This window comes from Vulpes vulpes, chromosome 14, assembly GCF_048418805.1.
Source record: "Vulpes vulpes isolate BD-2025 chromosome 14, VulVul3, whole genome shotgun sequence".
Classification (NCBI taxonomy): domain Eukaryota; kingdom Metazoa; phylum Chordata; class Mammalia; order Carnivora; family Canidae; genus Vulpes; species Vulpes vulpes.
In genome coordinates, this window is record NC_132793.1 from 123,770,947 (window position 1) to 123,796,454 (window position 25,508).

Below are 25,508 nucleotides of genomic sequence, written 5' to 3' on the forward strand. Positions count from 1 at the left end.
GCAATATTTAAAATGTAAACCATGTGAAATCAAAGTCACAAAATTAGATTTTTCTTATTACGACTTAAGCACTTTTGGGGGGCACATGTCAGAGTGTTCCAATTTTGCTGTTCTTTCTTTACTGGCACTTAACTGAGTAGGAAAGAAGTGATTGTTTGCATGTGTGCTATTTTCCTTTGCTTATAGATCTGTCTAAACTTTAGATTTTTGAACTCTTTGAGAGAAGACATTGCATCTTCGCTTTCTTTGAGGCACTTATCACTGTTCTCAGATGAAGTAATAAGTGCTATAATCTTAAACTGCAAATATTTCCCGCTATTATTATTCTTGGAGAGAGTAGTTAGTGTTCCTCAAATATTTATTGAATGAATAAATGTAAGTGAGTCAGTAAGTTGGGAGACATTTGCTGAGAAATCCTCTTTTCTTAAGAAAAAAGAGACTTTGACAGTAATGAAACCAATAGGAGTAAGCTCCCAAATTCAGCTGGAAAAGAGGTCAGGGTGCTATTTATAAATGCAAGGAGAGGAAACGTTCACAGTAGGCTATTTTGAAACATCTGGTTGTTAGTCTAAAAATGCGACTCAAATTCAGAGAAATGGTGGAGTATACATTTATACTAAAATTTTAAAATTATAACTTATAATAAAGTGCATGTAGCATAAGTATAAGTTTTACAATCTTCCTGTTGAACTATAATATCATGCTAGTTTTGACCTGAGTAAATTAAAGCTATGTTCAGTGTAGCATGAACTGGAACAGAATCCTGGAGAATGTATGTCCGTGTCCGTATCAAGAGATCTAGGGGATCCCTGGGTGGCTCAGTGGTTTAGCCCCTGCCTTTGGGCCCAGGGCATGATCCTGGAGACCCAGGATCCAGTCCCACATTAGGCTCCCTGCATGGAGCCTGCTTCTCTCACTGCCTGTGTCTCTGCCTCTCTCTCTCTGTCTCTCTCCCTCTTCTTCCCTCCCCCTCTCCCTCCCTCCCTTCCTCTCTCTCTCTGTGTGTGTGTGTCTCTTATGAATAAATAAAGAAATAAAACCTTAAAAAAAAGAGAGAGAGAGAGAGATCTATGTGGTCCAGTTCTCCTTTCAGCTAACTGTTGCTAGTTTGTAGAAAGGGTCAGAAGGGGCTGGCACTGGGGCAAAAGCAGCTGCCCTGCTAGGGGGACACAGGTGGGAGTCCTCCACAATGATGCAGGCTTTGGCTTGATTCCTTTTCACTGTCTCCGCTTTTGCTCTTGTAGGGGCTCCGCATCATGAGGCCTCTCTGGTTGCTCAAGAATTTTGGCTCTCCTTTAAAGATCTGTGAATTAGAAATGAAAACAGATTTCAAACATTAACCATTTAACTTAAAATCTAGATGGACAGCTTGAAAGAGAAAGATTTACTGAAGCTAAGGAGATTATCAAGCACTTAACTATTGAGATTATTATCTAAAACACCTAAACGTAGGTACCACTTAACCTGCTAGTAGCTTCTTGTAATAAGTAAATGAAGTATCACTCCGAGCCTTCACTGGATGTGGAAATGGATATTAGGTTCTAGATTTTGAAGGAGTTGAATTTTTCAGATTTTGCAGTAGATAATCAAAATATAACTTACGACAATCCTTTTACCTTGTTGATCCGAGCTGCAGAATGCTTTTGCCCAGGCTCTGGCTATTTTCAGCTCAGACCTTTCCATCCAGCAGACACCAATTAAATGCTGATTGATTGCCAGGGACTGTTACAAGATCTTTATGCATATTTACTCATTGCATTCCCCAAACAGGCACTATTGTCATTATTGCTTACAGATAACAGTGGTGAGGCTCAGAAAAATAAAGGAACTTTCCCAAGGTCATGGAGCTAGCGCTTGGCAGAGTTGGGATCACTGATAGTCAACCCCTGTGCTCTGTGTCCCAAGTCTAGGCTTCAGGTAAAGTCCTCATTCTAACTAACCTAACCACATCTATTACTAAATTAACCGAACTCTGTTTAGTGCTGTGTTAGGTGCATTGTAGGTTTATTAGAAGAATAATTTACAGTGCTAATGTAAAGGCATGTAATTTTACTAGGCAGGCAGAAGAATACCAGTCAAAGCAAGCCCAAAAGTATAGTATGAATGTGACCAAGTGCAACACTGCTACAAATGAGTTAATAATAATAGCCAACACGTACTGTACTTGTACAGCTTGTATCAGGTACTGTTCCATATACCTTACATATTTTACTTGTTTAATCCTAACAGAAATTCTATTAGTATGAGTTGTATTATCCTCATTTTACAGATGAGGAACTGCTTCTGGGAAGTTAAATAACTTAATAAGATACACAGTTAACAAGTGGGGAGGCTGTTTGGAATCTAGGTAGCCTGACTCCAGAGTGCTCTGCTCCCTGTACTACTTCTGGGGTGGCAGCAAGGATGGAATAGGTGGGGAAAATTCATGGATGTGGTGGTATATAGCTGTAAAATGTGAATTAGCCTCTAAAGGAAAGAAAAGAAAAAGTCCCAGTATGTATGGGAAATTCAGTTTAAATAAAAGCCTAGAAGCTGACCCAAACCTTCTGATCTGTCTCCCTGGCTCCTTGTGGTAAACAAACAAACAAACAAACAAACAAACCCAAAACTGTCACAACACAAAATTTACTATCTTCACTATTTCTTAGAGTATCGTTGGGTACTAAGTATGTTTACATTGTTGTAAAATAGGTCTCCAGAACTTTTTCATCTTGTAGAAATGAAACTCCACACCCATGAAACAACTGCCCTTCTGGGCCAGCTCATTCTACTGTCTGTGAATTGTTCTACTTTGGATACTTCACATAAGTGGGATCCTGCAGCATCTGTCTTTTTGTGACTTATTTCACTTTGCATAATAATGTCCTCAAAGTTTCTCCCTGGTGAAGCATGTTGCAGAACTTCCTTTTAAGGCTGTGTCGTATTCAATTGTCTGTGTACACCATATTTTGTTTTTTTTTTATCTGTCAGTGAACATTTGGGTTGCTTATACTTCTTCAGATTTAAAGTTAAACCTTTAAGACTCTGGCCTAGTACCTTTTGGAAGAATACTTCAGTACTTTTCTAGTTCATCTGGGTTTTTTGTTTTTGTTTTTACCATCACCATTGACTGTTCTCACGGACAGTGACTTCTTACTTTGGTTATATTTGATTATTTGATTGTGACTTCATACTTCGGTGCTATGTAGTGCTATGTAGCTGCCTTTCTGCAATGATAAATACAAAATAAGTTTTAATAAGCTAAATTTTAAGTTACCATTGTTTTACACAATAGTTTCAAAGATACTTTCCCTTAGTTTTGGCATTTTGTCTCAAATTTCATCATAAGTAAAGGTAAATGAATGTAGGCTTCCATTTGTAACCACTTTCATGGACACATATACCCACAATCTGAAAAGGTATATAAAACCTGAGCTTTCAAGACATGGTCTATTGAAACAGGGCTTCCCCAGTGACTATAAGTGCTTATGCATAGCTAGGGAGTCAAAGGAGAGGAAAAACCAAGTCAAAATGCTTGGTACCACTCTCTTGTTGAATCAGTTTCGTAACTATTAGGGGGCATCTTGGTTGTGGAGTTGGACGCTTGGAATTCTGGAATTTATCCACTCTTTATCCTCTGTGTGGCTTTGGGCATGGCACTTTCCTCCCAAGGCAGCTTTGAGGATTAGATGAGATTCTACACAGATGGTTTGCAAGCATCTGCAAATATTGTCAATTATTATTAGCAGTATAAGTCTGAGGGAAAATGAAAGAGGCTGGCTGTGTTTTCATGGGTGGGGAGGAGGAGGAGTCAAGGTAGAGAACATGGCAGTGAAGGTCAGGACCTGTGGGTGACCACAGTTAAGAGAGATGGCCAGGTTGAGGAAACTGGGCTTCCTGTAAAGGCTTTAGTGGAGGTGGTGTTGCCACAAGCTAGGTATGTGAATGGACAGTGGGAGAAAGGGCTGCTAAACGACCAGTTTTACAGTATTTTGGCAGCTAAGCACTCAGGCTAGAAAACTAAGTTACAGTTCTTGACTTTTGACCCTTGCAATCAGTTCTGTACTATAGAGTAATGTGACAACAACTATATTTTCTCTAAACCACTTCCTCTTCTACATAGTTGTGGGGGAAGAGTCAAAGCAGAATATATCATCTTCATGAATAATTGGAGTTAACATCTCGGTCTTAAACAGGGAGTTTGCTTGATATGCAAATACCATAATAGGTATTTCTTGTGACTATATTGAGTACTGAAGCAAAAGTGGAATTTTGTTAAGACCTGTGGCCTAAACTAATTCAGTATGTTATCCTTGTGGAGCTCCCTAGTTTTTTAAGGAATTAGCTATTTCTCCACAGTAAGTTTATTCTCAGCTTGAAGTCAGGAGTTAGAGGAATGAAAATTGTATGTGAGGTTTCTACCTTGGAGATCATTGCAAGGTGTCATAAATCAATTTTCCTATCTACTCGTGCCATTCAATCATTATGACCAGTGAAAGCATTTTTTTTTTTTCACACATTTCAGGGTTTCCTCTGGGAGATAGTTCCACTCCATTGGGAACCATTGTTCTGGAATACAGTAAACTCTCATTGTTCTTCAAATCAGTAAGATTTGTATTGATAACCTTGAAATTTTCATTATTCGTGTGGCAGCCTAATTTCTTTTTATTTGGTAGATATTTTCTAAGGTTCCTTTCGGTTTTATGATCCTGTGACTGTTAAACCTGTTTTGGCACATTTACAGACTCTAAATATTCTGAGGTTATGTTTCTGATTTTAAAAAGGTGTGCTTTAAAAAAATGGGCTTAGTTATGACTGAATTCAATTGTACGGTGCTACTTTTTTCCCTTCCATAAAATATGAGAATTAGGCCAATGGGATTCCAGAAGTTGTCAGCACTGAATACTTTAATGATTTAGCGATTTGATGAAGTGACCCATGGTTTTCAGTTGTTTCTCCCCTAGCTCAGCTAGGGGATATGACTAAGTTCCACCGGTAGTGGGTGGAGGGATGGGTGTTTGGAGTGACTCTGTGGTGGTTTACCTTACTTGAGGCATTAAGAGGGGGAAAGCTATCCTGACTCATGATATTATTTTATTTTTTTTTATTAACTTAAAGATTTTATTTATTTATTACAACCCATGAGTTTTTAGAAGCCCCACAGGTGGGTTGGAATGCTTCCAGCTAACCACCTGCTAACCCCCCAACTCCCAATTTGAAGATTTCTTTTAATGGTTAGATTGATTGGAGAAATCTATGTGTGAATCCTGTCTTCTGGCAAATTTGGTGACCTGCATAGACAAGCTTTAAAACTATGTGTATTTTGTACTTTCTACTTTAAATCATCTGGAAGCTGGGAAGAAGTCATTCAGCAAACATTTACTGAGTACCTGCTATATACCTGAGAGTGTTCAAACATGAAGACTAGAGCAGTGAACAATACACAAGATCTCTGCCCTCTTGGAACAGACCACAGGTACCAGGTCATACCAAAGCCAGGAACAGCGAGGCACAAGGCTGCTGGCCTGCACAGGGGGAGTAGAGACGTCCTCTCTGAAGTAGCCACATTTGAGCAGAGACCTACTGAAGTGATGGAGCCGTGAGCCATGTGTGTTATGTTGGGAAAGCAGATTTACAGGAGATGTAAGGGTGAGCAGTTAGCTCATAAGGTGAGAATAAAACTGAGGCCAACTGGCGGCAGTGGAACGATGGAGTGGACAGCCAGGGAAAAATGAAGTTGCAAAGTCCCAAGGAGTGATGTGGTGTGACTTTTGTTATAAAATCCTTCGAGCAGCTCTATTGAGATCATTCTGTGTGTCTATCGGGGCGGGGGGGGGGGGGCGTGGGTAAGGGGAGCAGGACAGAATCAGGAATACGAGTCAGGAAGCTGGTGTAGTGGTGTGAGATGGACAACACAGTGACCTGGACGAGGGCTGCGAGCAGCAGTGGTGAGCAGTGGTTGGTTCAGGATGGAGTTTCAAGGTTGAGCTCAAAATATAAGATAATTTGTTATTAAGTGATATCCAAGCCGGGGATGGAACAGGTAGTCCTAAATGTTACTTCCCTTTTACTTTTACTTCCTCTTGAAAATTGGTCAGGAGAAGATGGGCAAGCGTATAACCACATGTGTAATGCCAACTATTTGTACATTCTCTAAACATGTACTATATATACATCATGCACTATGTTTATAAATAACTAATTTGCCTGGCATTTATTGGGCAGCTTATATGGGCTGGTCATCATCTTGGCAGAGTTACTAGTTTATTACAGGATAATAAAAAATAATTGTAATGACAAACACATAACATTTCTTGCATGCAGTTGGTGTTCTAAATGCTTCACAACAGCCATAGGAAATAGGCCCAGAAAAGTTAAAAACTTGTCCAGGCTCACAAAACTAGTAAGTAGAGGAACTGGGATTTGATTCAGGGTGTCCAGCTCCAAAGTCTTGGTTTTGTACTACACTACCCCACTTCTGTAGGTTACTGTGGAATGAATGGAATATGATTAAATGCTCTATGAAGTAAATGCTGTCGGGATACAGAGAAGAGAATTTGTTTTTTGCTCAGTAGAGACTTTGTAATGGAAATGGCATTTAAGTTAGACTTCAAAGAATGGGAAAGATTTCAGCTGTGGAGAGATAATGATGATAGGGATGGAAATAAATAATTATAATGATGGAAGTGTATGTCTACTAAGCACTCTTAACACTTAATCTTCATCAGTACTGAGGTACCTTTGAGTGTTTACACTTTACGGGTAAGGAAACAGACACACAGACATATGCCTATGTTTACACTGCTAGGGAAGTGGAGGAGGTGGGTTTTGAGTCTGACAGCAGACTGATGGGCAGTAGGTTAGGAGGGGCATTCCATCCCAGGGGTGGAGAATGATGAGCTTAGGCTCAGGTAAGATGGTATGAAGTATATTCGGTGAACGTGAGGGATTTAAAACTGTAAAATTTTGTTGCACATCCCAGTCATCTTTGGAGTGTGCTACAAGTACCTATTTCTGGGCCTATCATCAGCCATTGTTGCTGTACAGAAGATCCACAGACCAGTATCTTGGAGAGCCACTGACCCAGAGCACAGCATGCATGCCAGTGTGCCCAGATGGAGGTCAGACTATAGAGGGCTTTGATATTTTACGGAGTGTACACATAGTAGCCTTTGATGGAATAGGCATGTCCATCTCTTTGCATCTGATGTGTATATGGGCTAGAAACATCTGCAGAAAAGGACAGGATCTGTGAACACCCTTGAATGGTCACATAGTTCAGAAGTCTGGTGACTGGGGAGTGGAGGTGACAAAGTGCAGAGAGGATGGTGGGGCCTGTGGGAGGGAGCTTCGTCCAAACCTTGAAAAGGAATCAAATTCATGTTCATCATGTTCAATGAGAGCAGAGAGGTGGTTTTGGGTATTTGGTGTATCCATCCTTGATTCAACCACGCAGGAAGTATATGTGTATACTCCAAGGGAAGGAAGGGGTGTTGTGTATATAACACACATGCACACACACCACAAAACTAACACATGTGCCTCTCAACCATTTCTATCACTACTGTCCTCTTCTGTCTCTTAAACATTTCCCGAGCACTTTGCAGAGTTCTGGGATCCTAGTTATACATGTATAAGAAGAATGGAGGGATCCACTGTATTTTAATAGGTTGAACCTTCACAGAGGAGGTAATACCTGCCTGCTTATTCAGAATTTTAAGTCATGCATAGGATTTTCTAAAATGTTCAGATTTGCAGGCAGATGGAGCATATGCCAGAGGTATGGGGCTATTAAACAGTTTGTTGCCTCAAGAATGATAATTAACAATAATGAGCTCAAGTGAGTGATGGTGTTAGTAGAATGTTTGGCATGGTTGAAATTGAGTCTGGAGCTAGTACATAGGAACACCTACCTTGCAGTAAATAATAGGAGGCATGGTATCTGGCACATAATTGCTGTTTACATCAACAGTAGCTGCTATTATTGTTATTATTAGACTGAGACCGGACTGTGGTAGGACACGGCAACGAGCTTAGACTTTATCCTGTTGAGGATGTGGAGGGATGTGCTAAATTTGGATTTTCAGTAGCTCACTGATACATGGAGACCGGGCTCAGGGATTTATTTGGAGACTGTTAGAACCCAGGCAAGCAATCTAATGAGCATCTGAACCATGGCAAGGTCGGTGAGGACAGAGGAGTGTATTAGTCAGCTTGGGCTGCTGCAACAATATGGTAGCACACTGTTTGGCTTAAAAAACAAACAGACACTTATTTTCAGGAGACAGGGGAATCCAAGATCAAGGTGTTAGCCAGTTTGGCAATCATTATTCCCATTTGTGATGTGCAAAAACAAATTAGATAATATATTTATAAAATAATTGTGTAGAGCAAGAGCGGTATAGCTGACAATTAGTTTCGTATGTAGTGTTGAGGTTTAGCGTTTTACCTTTTTTTTTGTACTGACATTTTGTCATTTTGAGTGTAACAGGGATACCTTATTGTCAGAGTCATTTCCTGCCTTGTTCTCTTATTTATGTTTTTATTTCTCTACTTCTGCAGTGCTGCCTGAGTACAGTGTGCGCTTTCTCTTAGTTCACGTACCTATGTGTCAGTGTTTGCTTAGATTTTTAAAAAGTCAAAACAGTAGCTTTTAGGTTCCTGGCAGATAAGACATGCAGTGTCTGAGTTGTGCTTTTTGGAGAGCTATTTCAATATGTGATTTCCAGAGACATTGCTTCAACACTTGTTCAGATCAATTTACCTGGGTGGGGCATGTGCCCTTTTGTTATTTCAGCATATGTTATGCATATTCTATACTTGTTCCTTTTTATTGAAGTATGATACCCAGAAATGTGCACATAGCATACATTTTCACAAACTGCACACAGTCATATAAACAGCACCTAGATGAATTGACTTTTTAAAACATTTAATAATGTTGGTTGGGAGAAAAATGAACCTATGTGAGTCTGCTGCATATAAAGGAAAATGTGACCTTTAAACTTTTTCCTTTTCCTTTCATGTTGATTTATTTCATGTTATCTATTGTATTTAAGAATTAACTATTCAGCTAGTCTTATCTTGTATATCAATATTGTACGTAAAATGTTACTGCATTTTTTAAAAAAGATTTTCTTAGAGAAAGAGTGTATGTACCTCTCCAGCATGGTAGGAGACTGGTAGAAGGAGAGGGAGAACCAGACTCCCTGCTGAGCAGGGAGCCCAATGCAGGGCTCAGACCCAGGACTCTGGGATCATGACCTGACCTTGAAGGCAGACACTTGACCAACTGAGCTACCCCAGGTGCCCTAAATGTTACTGCATTTTTGAAATGAAAATAATTTACCTGAGAAGTATGCTTAATTGTGCTTTTTAAGAGTCTTTGAAGAAAATATTAAAGGGGAAAGTTCATATCTAGTTACTGTTAAGAGAAATTATCTAAAATTTGGAAATCAAAAGAACGTACAGCATGTTCTTTCATTGCTTAGTGCAGGGGTGTTATTTAACAAGCCCACCCTAGGGGTATTTAATTCTCATTTTGTGCTCTACTTTCTTTTTTTTTTTTTAATTTTTATTTATTTATGATAGTCACAGAGAGATAGAGAGAGGCAGAGACACAGGCAGAGGGAGAAGCAGGCTCCATGCACCGGGAGCCCGACGTGGGATTCGATCCCGGGTCTCCAGGATCGCGCCCTGGGCCAAAGGCAGGCGCCAAACCGCTGCGCCACCCAGGGATCCCCTCTACTTTCTATTTACTGTTTAGTTAGAGCCCTGAACAGGGAAATTATCTGTTAGCTTATAGATTTTTGTCTGGTAGAGCAATAACTGCAAAAGTTATGGTTTTATTGTCCTGTAGGACATTAACTAGTCTTTGTAATCTAACCTACCAATCTTAATCTAACACTTAAAAAAATTTTTTTTCTGATGGGCTGTCTAAACCTGTTCCATAAATGCTCCTGGAAACTAGATTTACCATCTTACTGGTCCTCTCTTTAATTAATGGGTTGAATAAATTATTTGACATGTTTGTTTTATATTTTGGGAAAGTCATTTTTTTTACCTTTTTGAAAATCATTATTGGTTTGACATGACATTTCCTTCCTGTATCTTCACACTCTACCCAGGAATTGACTTATATTAGGGCATGCACAGTAATGCTAAAGATTCTAAATTCATAGTGGAAGTAAGTATCCTCATTTCTGTTGTGTTTCTTCAGAGAAAGTTTCTAAGGTAAAACTAGGTTTTACTAACTGAAATGTCCTAATAAATTAATACTTTTTTTTTTTTTTTGCAGGCTTAAGCACATAAAGTATTCACTGTGAAGAAAATAGCATTTTGAGACATTTTTCTGTTGCAAGTGATAGAGAAAAAACCAATACAGAAGTGCACTCTCCTATGCGTGTACCTCATTGTACTGCTTTTGATATATCAGCTTAGTAATGAAGCCACCATTATGTCCTCAGTCAGTGAAGTAAATGTTGATATCAGAGATTTCCTAATGAGCATTAATTTGGAGCAGTACCTCCTACACTTCCGCAAGTTTGGTTTTAATACTGTGAAAGACTGTGCAGCAATCAATGATGGTGTGCTACACAAAATTGGAATATCACCTACAGGACACCGGAGGAGGATACTGAAGCAGTTACAGATAATCTTGTCAAAAATGCAAGATATCCCAATATATGCAAATATCCATAAAACAAAGAAGGACGATGAGACTTCAGAGGATCACCACGCTCCATCTTCTGGCCAAAATACCTCCATAGAACTTTCAGATACAGGTGGTGTCCAGGCACCTAGCCCGACGCACTGGGAGACTGTTATCAAAAATCTTGATCGAAATGACGTTAGTGTAGAAAATAGCCAGTCTCTTAAATCAGATGATAAGCTGTCTCTTCTTAAACACAACTTTCCCGTTCCAGAAGAAGAACCACACCTGAATTTGAGTTCTTTTCAACATACTTTATTTGGTAATGAAAATATTAAAATAGAATCTCTGATTACAGAGAAAACTACAGATTGCACAAGTGAAGAACAACAAACCATAAGATTTGATTTGCTCTCAGAAAATGCGAGCAAGCATCCTGATGCAGATCCTGAATGCCTTTCCTCCCTTGGCTGTTCAGACTCGGAGGCAAATTCTGGAAGTGAAACTAATGGTCTAATAGAAAGATCACCACCATCCCCATTCTTTCAATTTCAAGGAGAAATGGTTGTAAATGATTTGTATGTCCCGTCATCTCCAATCCTGGCACCAATGAGAAGCCGTAGCAAGTTGGTTTCAAGACCATCTCGATCTTTTCTACTAAGACATCGGCCTGTACCAGAGATTCCCGCGTCAACAAAAGGAATTTCAGGGAGGTAAGATTTTTTTTTTTTTTAAGATTTTATTTATTTATTCATGAGAGACACAGAGAGCTGGATGCAGGATTCCATCCCAGGACCCTGGGATCACGCCCTGAGCTGAAGGCAGTCGCTCAATCACTGAGCCACACAGGGGCCCCAGGAGGTAAGAAATTTTATGATGAGCCATAAGTATTAGATTTGGGGGGGGCGGATTTAGTTACTTTTAATACATATTTTTAATGTTTGTAAGTTCGGCTTGTAATAATTTACCTACTCAACCAACCTTTTTTTTTTTTTCCTTTTAAAAGTAGAAAATGCCATTGCTTTTGTATACTATTTCTCAGAATCTGTTTCCAACTTATAACTGCCTGAGACTCCTTAGTGTTCTCCCGTGTGATTGGGAGAAGTTCCCTTCCTTTATTTTTACCTGGCCGTTCCTTCCCAGGCCTTCCTTTCACACCTGGTATTACATTCTTCCACAAGTGCAGTTCTCATAATGGAATTGCTGATTCTGTCTCCCCACTGGATCTCTTGTTCTTTGGCAGGGGCCACCATTCTAATGTTCGTATCTCCACTGCCTGACACTACATGTTGGCATGAATTAATAATTCAAGGTACATCTAGGGAGCACCTGCTTGGTACCAGTCACTGTGCTAAGTGCAGAGGAGGTAGGGAGGGATAAAGGCGCCTGAGGAATAGTGTAGGAGAAGGTGTAAAAACATGGTCACAGTACAGTGCGGTTCACTCGAACCGGAATTCTAAAGAGGGGCCCACCAGCGTGTTGGACTGTTAGTACTTTGAAGTAACTGCTGAGTCTGAGAGCTGACTTAACAGCAGAGAGAGCTTTCATCCCTTTCTCAAAGTTACACCTAAAATAGTTGTGGTTTTCTCCAGGGTTGTGGTGGGATGTTTTTTTTCACTGAAAGCTAACACTTGCCTCTCTACTGGGAGTCATGAGGTGGTTCAACTGTTAACTGCTGTGGTACCAAATGCGATTACAGATTTCCTGCACAGGCTCCAGCCTGGCAATTCTGCAAGATCCTCCTACCCTGCTTGCATCGACTCTGCCCCTACTGCTGGTACTTTGCCTTTGGGCATCGTCTGTGGTAGTTATAGTGCAAGATCCTGGTTGTGTTTGCAGGAGAAAATGTGGAAGTTTAGTATTTGCCAAAGAAAATATGGCAATTTATGGGATTGTTGATTTAAGAACCTCTCATTAGAACATAAACTCTTTGGGGTAAGAGGTCCTACCTTCTCTTTTTCTTGGCATCCCTAGTGCCAACAGCAATGTGTAGACTTCCTTGGAAGTCAGTAGTGGTAACAGTGTCATTAATTAAACACGCTAGGTCTTAGTTTGGTTTATAATTTACCATGGGTTATCTTAATCTCACAGTGGCCCTGTGATATAGATACCATTCATCCATTTTCTTATAAGGTAATTTTTCTAGCATTACGTGTGTAGTAAACTGAGCTTTCATTCCGGTACATTAGACTCTAGAACCCACTTACTTTTTTAATCACTCATTTAGAAACTATACTTAAAAAATGTTGATTAGATATATGAGAATTGAAGTATTAGTTACAAATGTAGAAGATGACCAATTCCGTATGACACTTTAGTTTTAAAATGTTTTGCTAGTTTTAAACAAAAGAAAGCAACTGGGAACCGATTGCTCTGAGTACACACATCAAAAGTCTATCTTGGCCAGAACGGAATCCTTTTGGGAGTCATAAGGATAACTTCAGATAGGAAACCTTTGGCTTAAGTTTTAAACAAGATGGGCTATTTTTCATACAGTTTTGAAAATCTTTTGATGTTTATTCAGTTGTAAGTAAGCTTTGTAAGTAAGCTTTATTTCCTATGAAAGTCTTGTTATTCACATTGTTTGTGAGTTAGGAGTCTTTGAAAAATGAGAATTGAAATAACGTTAAAACTATTCTTAAGTAACTGAGTACTGGCTGCTTCATAGTCCTTCCAGATTACCCCTGGTAACCCTGCTGCTTTGATTATGGCAGTAAATGGTACCTATGTATCTATGGTATTCACATCATAAAGTGAGAGTGTAAACTCAATTATTTTCAGACTTCACAGTGTTTTTCCTTGTGGACCCGGCCTGAATTGCAGATAGTAATTTTGCAAGATTTTAAAATGTTATAATGGGACTTTAAAAATAGAACTGTGGATTATATAACCTGAGATTCTCTGTAATCAGACAACATCTAGATATTTTAGTACATTTCTCGATGTACCAAATAAAATTTCTTCGTGGCCAGTGCTTTTAACATTTTTTTTTTTTTTTTTTTTTTACTAGTTAAGCATTTTATGTATCTGTTAAAGGTATATATGTTTTCCTGGTGTGAGGCCCTTTGTTGAAATCCTCCCCCCTGCCTCTCCACTCTTTATTTATCTGACACAACTGACTCATGGTCAAATGGATTATCTTTGCCCTTGCTTTGAGTTTTTCCTGAATTCCTTGCCTGCTCCTTTTCCTGGAAAGACTGGGCTGGATGGGGCTATTGGACAATGAATCTCAGGGTCTCTTTTTTGGCTTAAAGAGTCAGCTCTTCCCTTATCAGCTTCACCTGGATGTCTTGCAGAAACTGAGTTCCAGCATCTTGCCCTTTCCCTGGGTTTGACCTGTGACCCTGGAGGATTCTCATCAGTGCTCAAGGCAGGAAAGAGGAAGTATCTTTCAGCCACCTTACTCTTCCTGCCAGTTTCAAGGTTTTCATCTTTTCACGCAACTATTTTATCCTTGGGACCAGTCTTAAAGCCCCTCTCTTTTAGGTATTGTGCCTCTGAATATTTTGAGGGAAGGAAAATGAGCAGAGATGGAGGGAGGAGGATGATGGGCATCACTGCGTTGTGGTCAGAGAACATCTGTTATAGTTTAGGACTGTCATACCGTATTAATTGATGGCCCCTTAAATGTTTGAAATCTAAACCTGAAGTCTCCAGGCTTCTTTGAACTTTTTATTAAAAATAGCAATCTTAGATATTTTTCTCTAGATAGACATGATGCAGACATTAGAGATGGTTTACACTATTTTAGACTTTAATGTTGAAATCTATATGAGCAGAAAGTGTACAGTAAAGTACTAAGCAGTTGTTGGGTGCATCCAATAAGAAAAATACAGAAACTCATCTGATCTTTCTTATGCTCAAGAAAAATTGCACATTTCATGTTACGATGAAAAAAATGTGTATTAGTAATTCAAATTCTTTTAAAATGCGCTCCTATAAATTCTATGAAAAAATAGGCTGATTATTTCAGTATTCGCAAAATTTTGATGTCATCTAAATAAATCAATTTACATAAGTAATAGTTTGATTTATTCTTAGAGGTTGATGATATATGTCTGCTCCATACTTTTTATAAGTAAAAAGACATTAGGTTTATACTTTTTTATTTTTCATAATTAAAAACACCACTTTATTTATTTTTTTTAAATATATACATGTTTTTAGTTTTTGCTTAGATTCCAGTTAATATATGGTGTAGTATTAGTTTCAGGTGTAGAATATGTGATTCAGCACTTCAGTACAACACCTGCTGCTTATCACAGCAGGTGCCCTTCCTGAATCCCCATCATCTATCCCCTCTGGTAACCATCAATTTGTTCTCTATAGTTAAAGAGTGGCTTCTTGGATTAACTCCCTCTCTCCCACCCCTTTGCTCATTTGGTTTCTTAAATTCCACATATGAGTGAAATCATATTGTATTTGTCTTTTTCTGACTTATTGTGTTGAGTATTACACTCTCTAGCTCTATCCATGTCCTTGTAAATGGTCAGATTTCATTCTTTTTTTTTTTTTTTTTTTTTTTTTGTGGCTGAGTAATATCCTGTGGGCGGTGTGTGTGTGTGTGTGTGTGTGTGTGTGTATCTTTCTATATACATCACATCTTTTTTATCCATTCATCAGTTGTTGGGCATGGGCTGTTTCCATATTTTGGCTGCTGTTGATAATGCTGCTATAAATATTGGGTGCATGTGTCCCTTTGAATCAGTATTTTAGTATCTTTGGGCTAAATACATAGAGTTGCTGGGTCATAGGATAGGTCTATTTTGTACTTAATGAACAGCTTCCATACTGTTTTCCAGTGGGGCTGCACCAGTTCGCATTCCCACCAACAGTGCAAGAGGGTTCCCCTTTCTCCACATCCTTGCCAATACTTACTGTTCTTGTGTTGTCAGTTTTAGCCATTCTAACTGGTGAGAGGTGATCTCTCATTGTGGTTTTGATTTATATTCTCTGCCTGATTATGAGTGATGTTGAGCATCTTTTCCTGTGTCTATTGGCTGTCTGGATGTCTTCTTTGGAAAAATGTCTGTTCATGACTTCTGCTCATGAAAAAATAAATTTTGAGCTACAACTTTTGCTAGTTAATTAAAAGAAGTGAGAATAATGATCTAGACTTTTGTGTTCTAATCCTTTTGTAATTATTCTAATCCTAAGGACATTTTTTGGAACTTCTTGGATTGAGACTTAATTATCTCTGCCTTGTAAATTTCATATTCTTGATCTGTGCTGTAGTTAATACATTCTAATGTTTTCTGAAAGCAGATTTGTGTGTTTTAGATATTATGTAACCTCAAGGCAGTTTTATTTATTTATTTATTTATCTATTTATCTATTTATTTATTTTAAGATTTATTTATTCACAAGAGACATACACACACACAAAGAGGCAGAAACACAGGCAGAGGGAGAAGCAGGCTCCATGCAGGGAACCTGATGTGGGACTCGATCCTGGGACTCCAGGATCATGCCATGGACTGAAGGGGGTGCTAAACTGCTGAGCCACCAGGGCTGCCCTCAAGGCAATTTTAAACTGCTGCCTAATGATTGTGGTTTTCTTTTGAATTCATTTCTGTAATGACCTGTAGTTAGTCCGTTGTAGTTAGTCTGTTATGAATTGCAAGAATTGCATTTTTAAAAAAAAACATTCTGTGAAATGATGGTCCATCTATAGTGTGTAGTTATTTTTTGGTGTGGCTGCCTTGTCTAAGTAACAGGTAAGTATAGATCATAAAGGGAGATCTTTAATTAACCTTCATAGCAGTGCTTTTCTTGGTAGTTTTAGTAATTAAAACATATGTGGAAAAATAACTTCTGTATGTATGCTTAATATTCAGTCTAATCAGTTATTTTTTTTTTTTTTTGCAACTTGGTGTTTTACTTAATATTATTATTTTTTTACTTAATATTATTTTTGAGATTTGTCCACATTGATGCACATATTCTATGCAATAACTGCTGTATAGTCTTACTAGGTTGTTGATATGTTTTCTCTATCACAAATGAAAAGTGATATTTTTAAGGACTTTAAGAAATAAATGTGCACAGAAGATTTACTGGGAGGACCAACTGTTTTTACTCTAATATGTATTATAATTGGTTTATTCTTGTTTATATTGTGAAGAGCACACTTTAAATGTTTTAAAAGCATTTTTTCATGAATCCTCATGATATTCCTCGGAAACAGGTGCTGGTTTTTATTCCCCTTCAATAAATGAGGAGACTGTTAGGTAACTTGACCGAGGTCACAAAAACATAATTAACAAGAGAAGGTGATGATAGCTACTGCTTTTCTTTATGGGTTTTTAATTTTTGTAAATCAACCATGCTTTATATTTCAAATTTAAAAGTTTTTAGGATAAATGGTGGGAAATCAATAGGCAGAAAGAGGCAGAAATGAGGAAAGAGTGTGAGCTTTGCCTCTTATTAGCTGTAGGACTTGGGCTAGGAGAGTCTCCCTTCTTTATTGGTGGGATTAGGACACCAAGTCTTATTGTACAGGTATCTTATGAGGATGAACGATGAGATGCAGATATATAAATTCCTAACATAATGCTTTGGGCATAATAGGTATTAGAATATAAAATAGCTTGTGGTGATTTATTCATAGATAAATGAGAATATAAATTACTGATTACTGATTTTCAAAACAACTTATTTTTCTGTATTGAGCTAACCTTTCATTAACAGTAGATCAAATGAAGTTGGTTGATAGATTTGGTAATTGCTTGCAGGTGGATATTTAGCATAAGAATTAAAATCACAAACTTTTTTTTCACATTTTATATGGCTAATAGTGAAACCAGCAAAATGCTTTAAAATAGCACTAATGAAAAAAAAAATAAAACAAAAAAACCCCACCACTAATGGTGTTTTATATTTTATACTTCAAAAGTATATTTTTTATACCTAAAAAATGTAAAGTATATAAGTATATTTTTGTACTTAAAAAATGTAAAGTATATTTTTATACTTAAAAATATAAAGTGTATTTTTTATACTTAAAAAATGTAAAGTGTATTTATATAGTAAAACCAGCAAAATATGCTTTAAAATACCACTAATGGTATTTTATATTTTATACTTAAAAAATATAAAGTATATACTTAAATTCTAATTCCTTTTCAAATATGTTTTCAGTGTATGTAAAATGTTAACTTCTCATTAATGTTATTCAATATTTTATATATTAAAAATATAATTTTCTTTTTTGGTTTTGGTTTCTGTATTTAAGACACATTTATGTATTCAAAGGTTGCAAAGATTTTCTTGTGTGTATTTCCAGTTTTAGAGCTTTAGCATTGACATGTAGGTCTAAACTCTAGTTCAAGTTAACTTTGTATATGGTATGAAGTAATGGTTGGTATTCGCTTCATTTTTGCATTGAGATAACCAATTCCAGTCTTGAAAAGACTATTCTTTCCCCAGTGAATTGCCTTTTTGCTCAAAAACCGGTAGACCGTAGACATGTGGGAGTTACGTGGTACTTTTATTCTGTAACATTAATTTATGTGATTTTCCTTTCATCAGTAACACACTGATTTGACTGCAGTAGGTTTAGATTAAATATTGAAATTGTATAAATCTTCCAATTTATTCTTCTGAATATTTATTTTTACCATTCCAGGTTATTTATATGTGGATATAAATTTTAGAGTTACCTTGTCAATTTCTACATAAAAGCTCGCTTGAATTTTGTTCGAGGTTATGTTGACTGTGTATATCAATATGTGGAGACTTGACATGTTATCGATAATTGGGTCTTCCAATCCATTAGTACGATATATCTATTTATTTTGGCTTTTAATTTTTCAATGTTACATGGTTTTCAGTGTGCTGATTATGTTTTGATAAATTTACTCCTTAGTATTTCGTGTTATGGATATTATTATAAAAGTTGTATTTCAAACTATTTTCCCAGTTGCTCATCGTGAGTATTTAGAAATACTATTGAATTTATTAACACTTTCCCCTTATTGTGGGACCTTGCTATACTTATTAATTTGGGAGTCTTTTTGGTAACTTCTTTAGGATTTTCTACTTAATAGATACCTTCTGCTTATAAAAGATCTTCATTTCCAATGTACATGCCTTTTCCTTCATTCACTTACATTGCACTGGCTGAGACCCTCTGAAATAATGTGAATGTGAGTAGTAAGAGTAGACCTCCTTGTCTTTCTTAATCTTAAGAAAAACCATTCAGCCTTTAATATGAATTATGTTGTAGGTTTTTCATAAATGCCCTTTATTAGGTTGAGGAAGTTTTCTTCCATTCCTAGCTTACTGAGAGTCTATTATAAATGGATGTTGAATTTTGTTCATTGGTTTTTCTGAGTCTGTTGTCATTGAAAATGTGATTTCTTTCCTCTTTCATTTTCTTAATTTGGTGTATTACATTGAATTTTTTCATGTTAAACCAACTTTGCTCTTTGGGCTAAAGCTCATCTGATTATAAAATATTATTCTTTTTTATAGATTGTTAGATTTAATTGCTAATATTTTGTTAACGAGTTTTGCATCTGAGTTCGTGAGGGATATTTCTCTGTTGTCTGTAGTTTTGTTTTTGACTGGCTTTGTGTCTTTAGTACTGACCTTATGGAATGAATTGGGAAATAGTTCCTCCTTCCCTATTTTCTGAAAAAGTTTACATAGAATTGGTATTATTTTGTTCTGAAATGTTTGATGGAATTAACCAGTGAAGTATCTCGGCCTCGAGTTTTTTGTAGGTAGGTGACTAATTACTAAATTCAGTTTTTCTGACAGAGGGATATTAAGATTTTTGTATTTATTCTTTATATATTTGATAATTTATATCTCAGAGGATTTTTCAGTTTCATCTAAATTGTTGAATTTATTGACGTAAAGTTTTTTCTTAATAATCTGTAATTATCTCTTTAATGCTTGTAGGATTTGTAGTGATGTCCTGTTTTTCATTCCTGGTATTGGTAGTTCTCTTCTGTCTTGCTTTTATTTTCCTTCCCTGAGTTTTATTAGTTTTATCAATCTTTTTGAAAAACCAGCTTTAGTTAAAATGACTTTAAATTTTTGTCTATGTTTTATTTCATTGGTTTCTCTTCTTTATATCCTTGCTTGTAGTTATTTGGGCAGATACATATTTAAGAGACATTAAGGACCCTGTCTTGATCCTTACGTTTAGATGGAAAAATAGAACTCTTTCGTATAGTAGTGGGTATTCCTTATAGCTGTTTCCACAGTGTTTTTCTCTGTCATTGCTATAATGTTATATTCTAATTAATTACCTAAAATCTTTCTCTCCCAAGGCAGCAATTTTTTTGAGAAAAGGTCTTGTGTACTTTCATACTGTGCCCATGGAGTCAACATATTTTTGACTCAGTATTGTAAAGCTAATGATGAAAAGACTACATAAATATTGAAATCTAGTTAGAAAATTAGTTTCTCACAAGGGGTATGGCTAGAAGTTTTGGAATTCCAATGTACATACTAGCATTGGGCAACTTCATTCGTTTACTTTTTGTGAATTATAAATGTGTGAGGCAAATACTTGTAATACCTAGTGAAGTCTTTTCAAGGCTATTTAGAAAAAAAGTTATGGAATTCAGCCATTCTATTTAATTAAAATCAGTCAAAATCTGTTTATTTTTGAATAGTAGTTTTTTTCTACTTAGAAGAATGTTTGTCTCTATAATTCATCCTTTACTCGAAATAGTAACTTAAGTATTTTTGCTTATCTATTTTAATTTATCTGTTTTCCACCTTTGCTTTAAGCTATTACCGTGAGAGAAGAAATGTTGCTACCTCAACTGGAAAGTCTGTGACACAGGAAAGTGAGTCTTTGCATTTAAAGTCTTTGTAAATTAGCACTCATTTGACAATCCTAAATATGTGAAAATTGTGATTAAAAAAAAAGCCCACCTGTGGAATAGAGAATAATGAGAATAACTCTCTACTAGGGTTCATAATACCTTAGATACTTTTAAAGATGAGTGAATAAAAGATAGTAATATATACTTAGACTCCTAAACATCTGCATATACTACTGTAAAAAGATTTTTTTTGCACAAGGCTTCATTTATCATTAGCCACAGTTGAAGGCATTTAGCTAAAAAGTGGTTTCTGACAGTCTGAGCTACAGGACATAGATTTATGGAAAGTGATTTTACCATGGTAACTGGAAAGGGCTGACATTACTTAGGTAAATTGGTCATTGACAGAGGCTTTTCTTTTTGAAAATTCTGTTTCTATAAGTTCAGGAACATTCTTCTTAACAATAAGATGGCAAACACTTGGGTTACTGACCCTTTAAAATTTTCTTGTTGTAACAAACTGCAAGTGTTGAAAATTCTTTCTTATAAATCTGTATAATTCATAGACAGTAGAAATTCTCTTGAAATAACTTTTTTACGGGTGTGTTATTGGCTGTGATGTTAGATTATATTAAGTGGATTCTGGTATTTTGAATATAATACCTCGCTGTTATGTTGGTGAACTTTTAATAATTGGCAGACAGTAGACCAATACTCATTTTTTGCCGCTAATACTGTTGTCTTATTTAGGAATTAACATTATAAATGGCATCATTACTGTTTGGATCATATGTGGAAAATGTGCATAGTTATATTAACATGGGTTTTAGAGGTTAACAAGGACATATATGACACATCACACTTTAAGAAATAGTGAGTAATATGTTTTGGTTGTGAAATGAGAGGTATACACAGTGAGTGCTACATCAAGAAGACCATGGGAAGAGTTGATTTGGGGGTGAAAATTAAAAGCATAATTTTGGACTCTCAGAGAAGAAAGATTATATAAGTTGTGATATGGCTATAAAATAATTAAACAATTACCTTTAAAAATAATATTCCACATAATTCACATCTTTTCATTCTCATTCTATCATTTCTCCAAAAGATTCAAATGAGGAAAATTCATCTTCCATTTTTCCTTATGGAGAGACCTTTCTCTTCCAGAGACTAGAAAATTCCAAGGTTAGTTCCATACATTTTCATTTTTTCCATATCCAAGTGTTTGCACCTCTGTTTATATTTGCCTCTTCATTTTCCTTTAAAGTGTTTGAAGAATGAGTTACTTTTTTTTTTTTTTTTTTTTAAGAATGAGTTACATTGAAGGGAGACATTTCTAGTCAGTAAAATTCTGTTCAGTAAAATCATGGTGAATGTGTTTCTTTATACTTCATAAAAACATGTTCAATTTCAGGAATACAGATGGCTGGATTTTCGGAATTTTCCATTTTTCAGAATTTTCCAAAAGATAAGTTAGTTTAAAGACAAACTCCCAGAGAAAGCAAAAGCAAACAAACAAAAATCCCCTTGATTTTGCTTTTGCCTTATACCCAAATATCTACTTCTATTTACATATCTTAATTATTTTTATTAGCCTCTGAAGTGCTTGTGCTCTTTTTTGTATTTTATTTCCTGGTTGCAATAGAAGAGGAGTTGGAAGACAAAAAGTGGCAAAGTAACAGTAAATAAATTTTGTTCTTGGTTGGCATCTTCTGTTTTTCTTGATTGAAATGATAAATTATTAATGGTTTAAATATAATATTGGAAAAGACATCAAAAGACCTTTTTTAAATATAGTCTCACTAGTTAAGTTACTTTTACCAAAATTGATCTAAGCAGTTAGACATTTTTGTAATAAAACTAAACTTAGATATTGTGGGTGTTTATAGAATATTGCTATTCTAAAAAAAGTGTGTGTGTATATGTATATTTTTTATTTTTATTTTATTTATTTTTATTTTTTAAATTTTTGTATATGTATATTTTTAATAGAAGAGGTCTATAAGGAATGAATTTTGGACCGATGAAGAAACACTCAAAGGGGATAGAATTACTGAAAGAAACTCTTTTCTCATCAAATCAAGGTACGAGTCATGGCTGATGATGATTAATTCTTTTGAATAAATGTTATACAGTGTTGATTCTTGCTCATACTATATATCTAAGAAAATAGTTGACATTGGTAAGTTCAAATCTTTCTAGATGTTTCAGTATTGGCATTAATTCAATTAATGCCAATTCAATTAATTCAGTATTCATATTAATTCAATTAATAATTGAATTTAGAATCTGTAAATTGAGTGCATAGTGATATTCTGCAGCAGTTTGTTTTCTTGGTTGAAACCAGTCTTCCTGTTCCAAAATTGCAGATACGTGGTGCCCTCAACTGCATGTTAAAGATGAGAAGTTATGTTAATATGAAGGATGAAAGGGGCAGTACAAAAAATATGACTGAGGTGCAGAATTTTTATAAATGTAACATACTCTTTTTACTGGAAGTTCAACATTGGCAAGTGGCTTGACAATTATCCAGTTATTTGGATCACACATGAAATTAAACAGAGTTTTTGAGGCACCAGCTTAAATTTTAGTTTTCTCAGCTTTATTAGGATTTGGTGTACTACAATATTACATAATGTTCATTTTAGTTTTGATTTTTATCCTTTCCTTTCCAAGGCTGACATTGTTGTGAGTTTTTTTTTTTTGTTTTTTTGTTTTCTGTTTTTTAAGAGGTGGCGGAAGAGAGGGAGGGAGAGAATCTTAAGCAAGCATCACATCCAGCACAGAGCCTGAGGTGGGGTTCAGTTCCACAACCCTGAGATCATGACCCGAGCTTGAATTGAGAGTTGAACGCTTAACTGACCGATCCACCCTGGCCCCCCAGTTGTGGGTTTTCTTAAATTGAAACTAAATAATTTGAGGACCTTCAGTTAGCATTTGATATGAATGTATTATAATGCAAAATGTGGAAGGGGCCAGGTTAAATCATTCTTTTAATGAAGTAACAGTTTTTAGAATGCTGTATCTGTATAGCGTAGGATGTAATTTGACCCCTCTCTGTATCTATTTCATTGATTAGCAAAAACTTCTTTGTGATGAGTTTTATTATACCTAAATGAGTGAATCTGTTTTGTCATTTCTTCAGTCCATAGCAATATGCTTAGCTATTATGAAATGTGTTCCAGTGAATATTACAGGTTATACAGCTTTTACCTTTTAATTGTACCTTGACTCTTCTTCATTTTCTGGGCAACACTGTGGTGCAGTTTTTCCTCATTGATGTTGTAAAATAGTACAAAAGCTTTCACCAGTTGGATATACTCACTTTTTATTTTATTTTATTTTAGTTTAGTTTATTTATTTTATTTTATTTTATTTTATTTTATTTTATTTTATTTTATTTTATTTTATTTTTTAATTTTATTTTTTATTTTATTATTTATTTATTTATTTATTTATTAAATGTTTTTTTACATTATGATAGAACATAGAATTCTTGGAATTGAATAGTAGAGAGCCAGAGAGGGGCAACAGGTTTGGAAGTAGTATCTCCAAATAGATGAGGTAGTGGTTCATGATGTGGCCCAGGGACTAGCTGTGGGCTGGCTACATAATAGTGTTGGTGAAGATGGGAAATCGTGATGCAGAGAATATGGTCAATCTCCACCCTTACTACTGATCTGCATCCAATCCCCCAGAAAAATGATCGGTTTAATGATCAGATTAATGACCTATAAGAAAAATGATACTTCTAGCAGTGTTCAAATATGTCTTAGTATAATTCGAGATTTCTATTTAATATTTATAAAGGAATTTAAGAAATTATCAGATGGGTGAATTGAACTCCTAAGAGGTTTCTGACCTTAAATTTCTGTGATTTCAGGGCACCTGGGTACTCAGTCAGTTAAACATCGGTCTCTTGATTTCTGCCCAGGTCATGATCTCAGGGTTTCATGATCTTAGGGTTGTGAGATTGAACCCTGCCTGGAGCCTGTGCTCAGAGGGCAGTCTGCTTCTTTCCCTCCCTCTCCCCCAGTTTGTGAGCTCTCTCTCAGAACAAACAAATCTTAAAAAAAAATTGTGATTTGTATAAATTTACAATGTAACCAATGGTTTAAATGACATATGACACTTTGAAATGTTAACACCATTTATTTCCATTTAGCATATATGATAACAAGAAGGAGAATATAAGTGAAGACAAAGTGGAAGATATTTGGATACCTCGAGAAGACAAAAATAATTTTCCAAGAGACTCTGCTTCAGAATCAGAATATTCAACAGTAGAAGAATGCTTTCAGAGTTTAAGAAGAAAAAACTCAAAGGCATCTAAAGCTAGGACTCAGAAAGCATTGACTGTGGACCCTGTCAATAGACACAGTTATCCATTAAGCTCAACAAGTGGAAATGCTGAGTCCACAGTCGTTTCTTCAAATGCAATATCTCCCTATGCCTGTTTTTATGGATTCTCTGCAAGGAAAGTTAAATCGGGATGGCTAGACAAGCTCTCTCCTCAAGGGTATGTAGTTACTCTTTTTTTTTTTTCCTCTAAGTAGCATATTTGTAACTGTTCAAGTTTATGCATTTCTAAACTTGCTAGGTTGCTGCTACTCCTCCCCCCGCCCCCCACCACCATGCACACAGTTTTTAGGGACTTTCAGTGCACTTTTGCAAATGTTGCTCTTTAGACATAAGGAGGAACATGTGCAGTGTACTATGTGGAATGATGGGATAAGGTTCTGAACAGCAAATTGAAACGGAAAGTTGCAATTTCACATCTAGATTCTTAATGTTAGTTTCTGACATTACACTAAAATGCACTGTGTCCCAATTTGTGGCAAAGAAAAACAACACAGATTGAGTTGGTATTACTACGCCCACGCTGTTTGGCTTTTGCTCATATTATAACAGTGTTCTGTTTGGGAATACAAGTCTTAATTGTAGTTAGGGAAAGTACATCATTGTTAGATTTTGGGCTTCTCTGTTACTGATATATTGTTTTGATTTTTGTATTTTGCATAGAAGTCAGAGTCCCTTGAATATTTTACTTTTAAAACATTTATCATTTCAGATGTTTATAAAGAAACTTCTGT

General features: G+C 36.1%; 1 protein-coding gene across 10 annotated transcripts in view; it reads left to right on the forward strand.

The window, feature by feature from the left end:
- The window catches only part of ARAP2 (ArfGAP with RhoGAP domain, ankyrin repeat and PH domain 2), a 188,018-nt gene that overhangs the window by 3,611 nt on the left and 158,899 nt on the right, over positions 1–25,508 (forward strand). For 7 of the 10 annotated variants that reach the window (XM_025997529.2, XM_072737910.1, XM_025997521.2 and 4 more), the window contains 5 exons: positions 10,277–11,343; positions 20,378–20,436; positions 21,524–21,600; positions 22,408–22,499; positions 24,581–24,934. In XM_025997529.2, the coding sequence (XP_025853314.2) occupies positions 10,436–11,343; positions 20,378–20,436; positions 21,524–21,600; positions 22,408–22,499; positions 24,581–24,934 (1,490 nt within the window). In that variant the 5' untranslated portion in view covers positions 10,277–10,435. Of the gene's footprint in view, positions 1–10,276; positions 11,344–20,377; positions 20,437–21,523; positions 21,601–22,407; positions 22,500–24,580; positions 24,935–25,508 lie in introns of those variants that run through there. The other 3 variants (XM_072737914.1, XM_072737913.1, XM_072737915.1) reach the window with 2 other exon arrangements.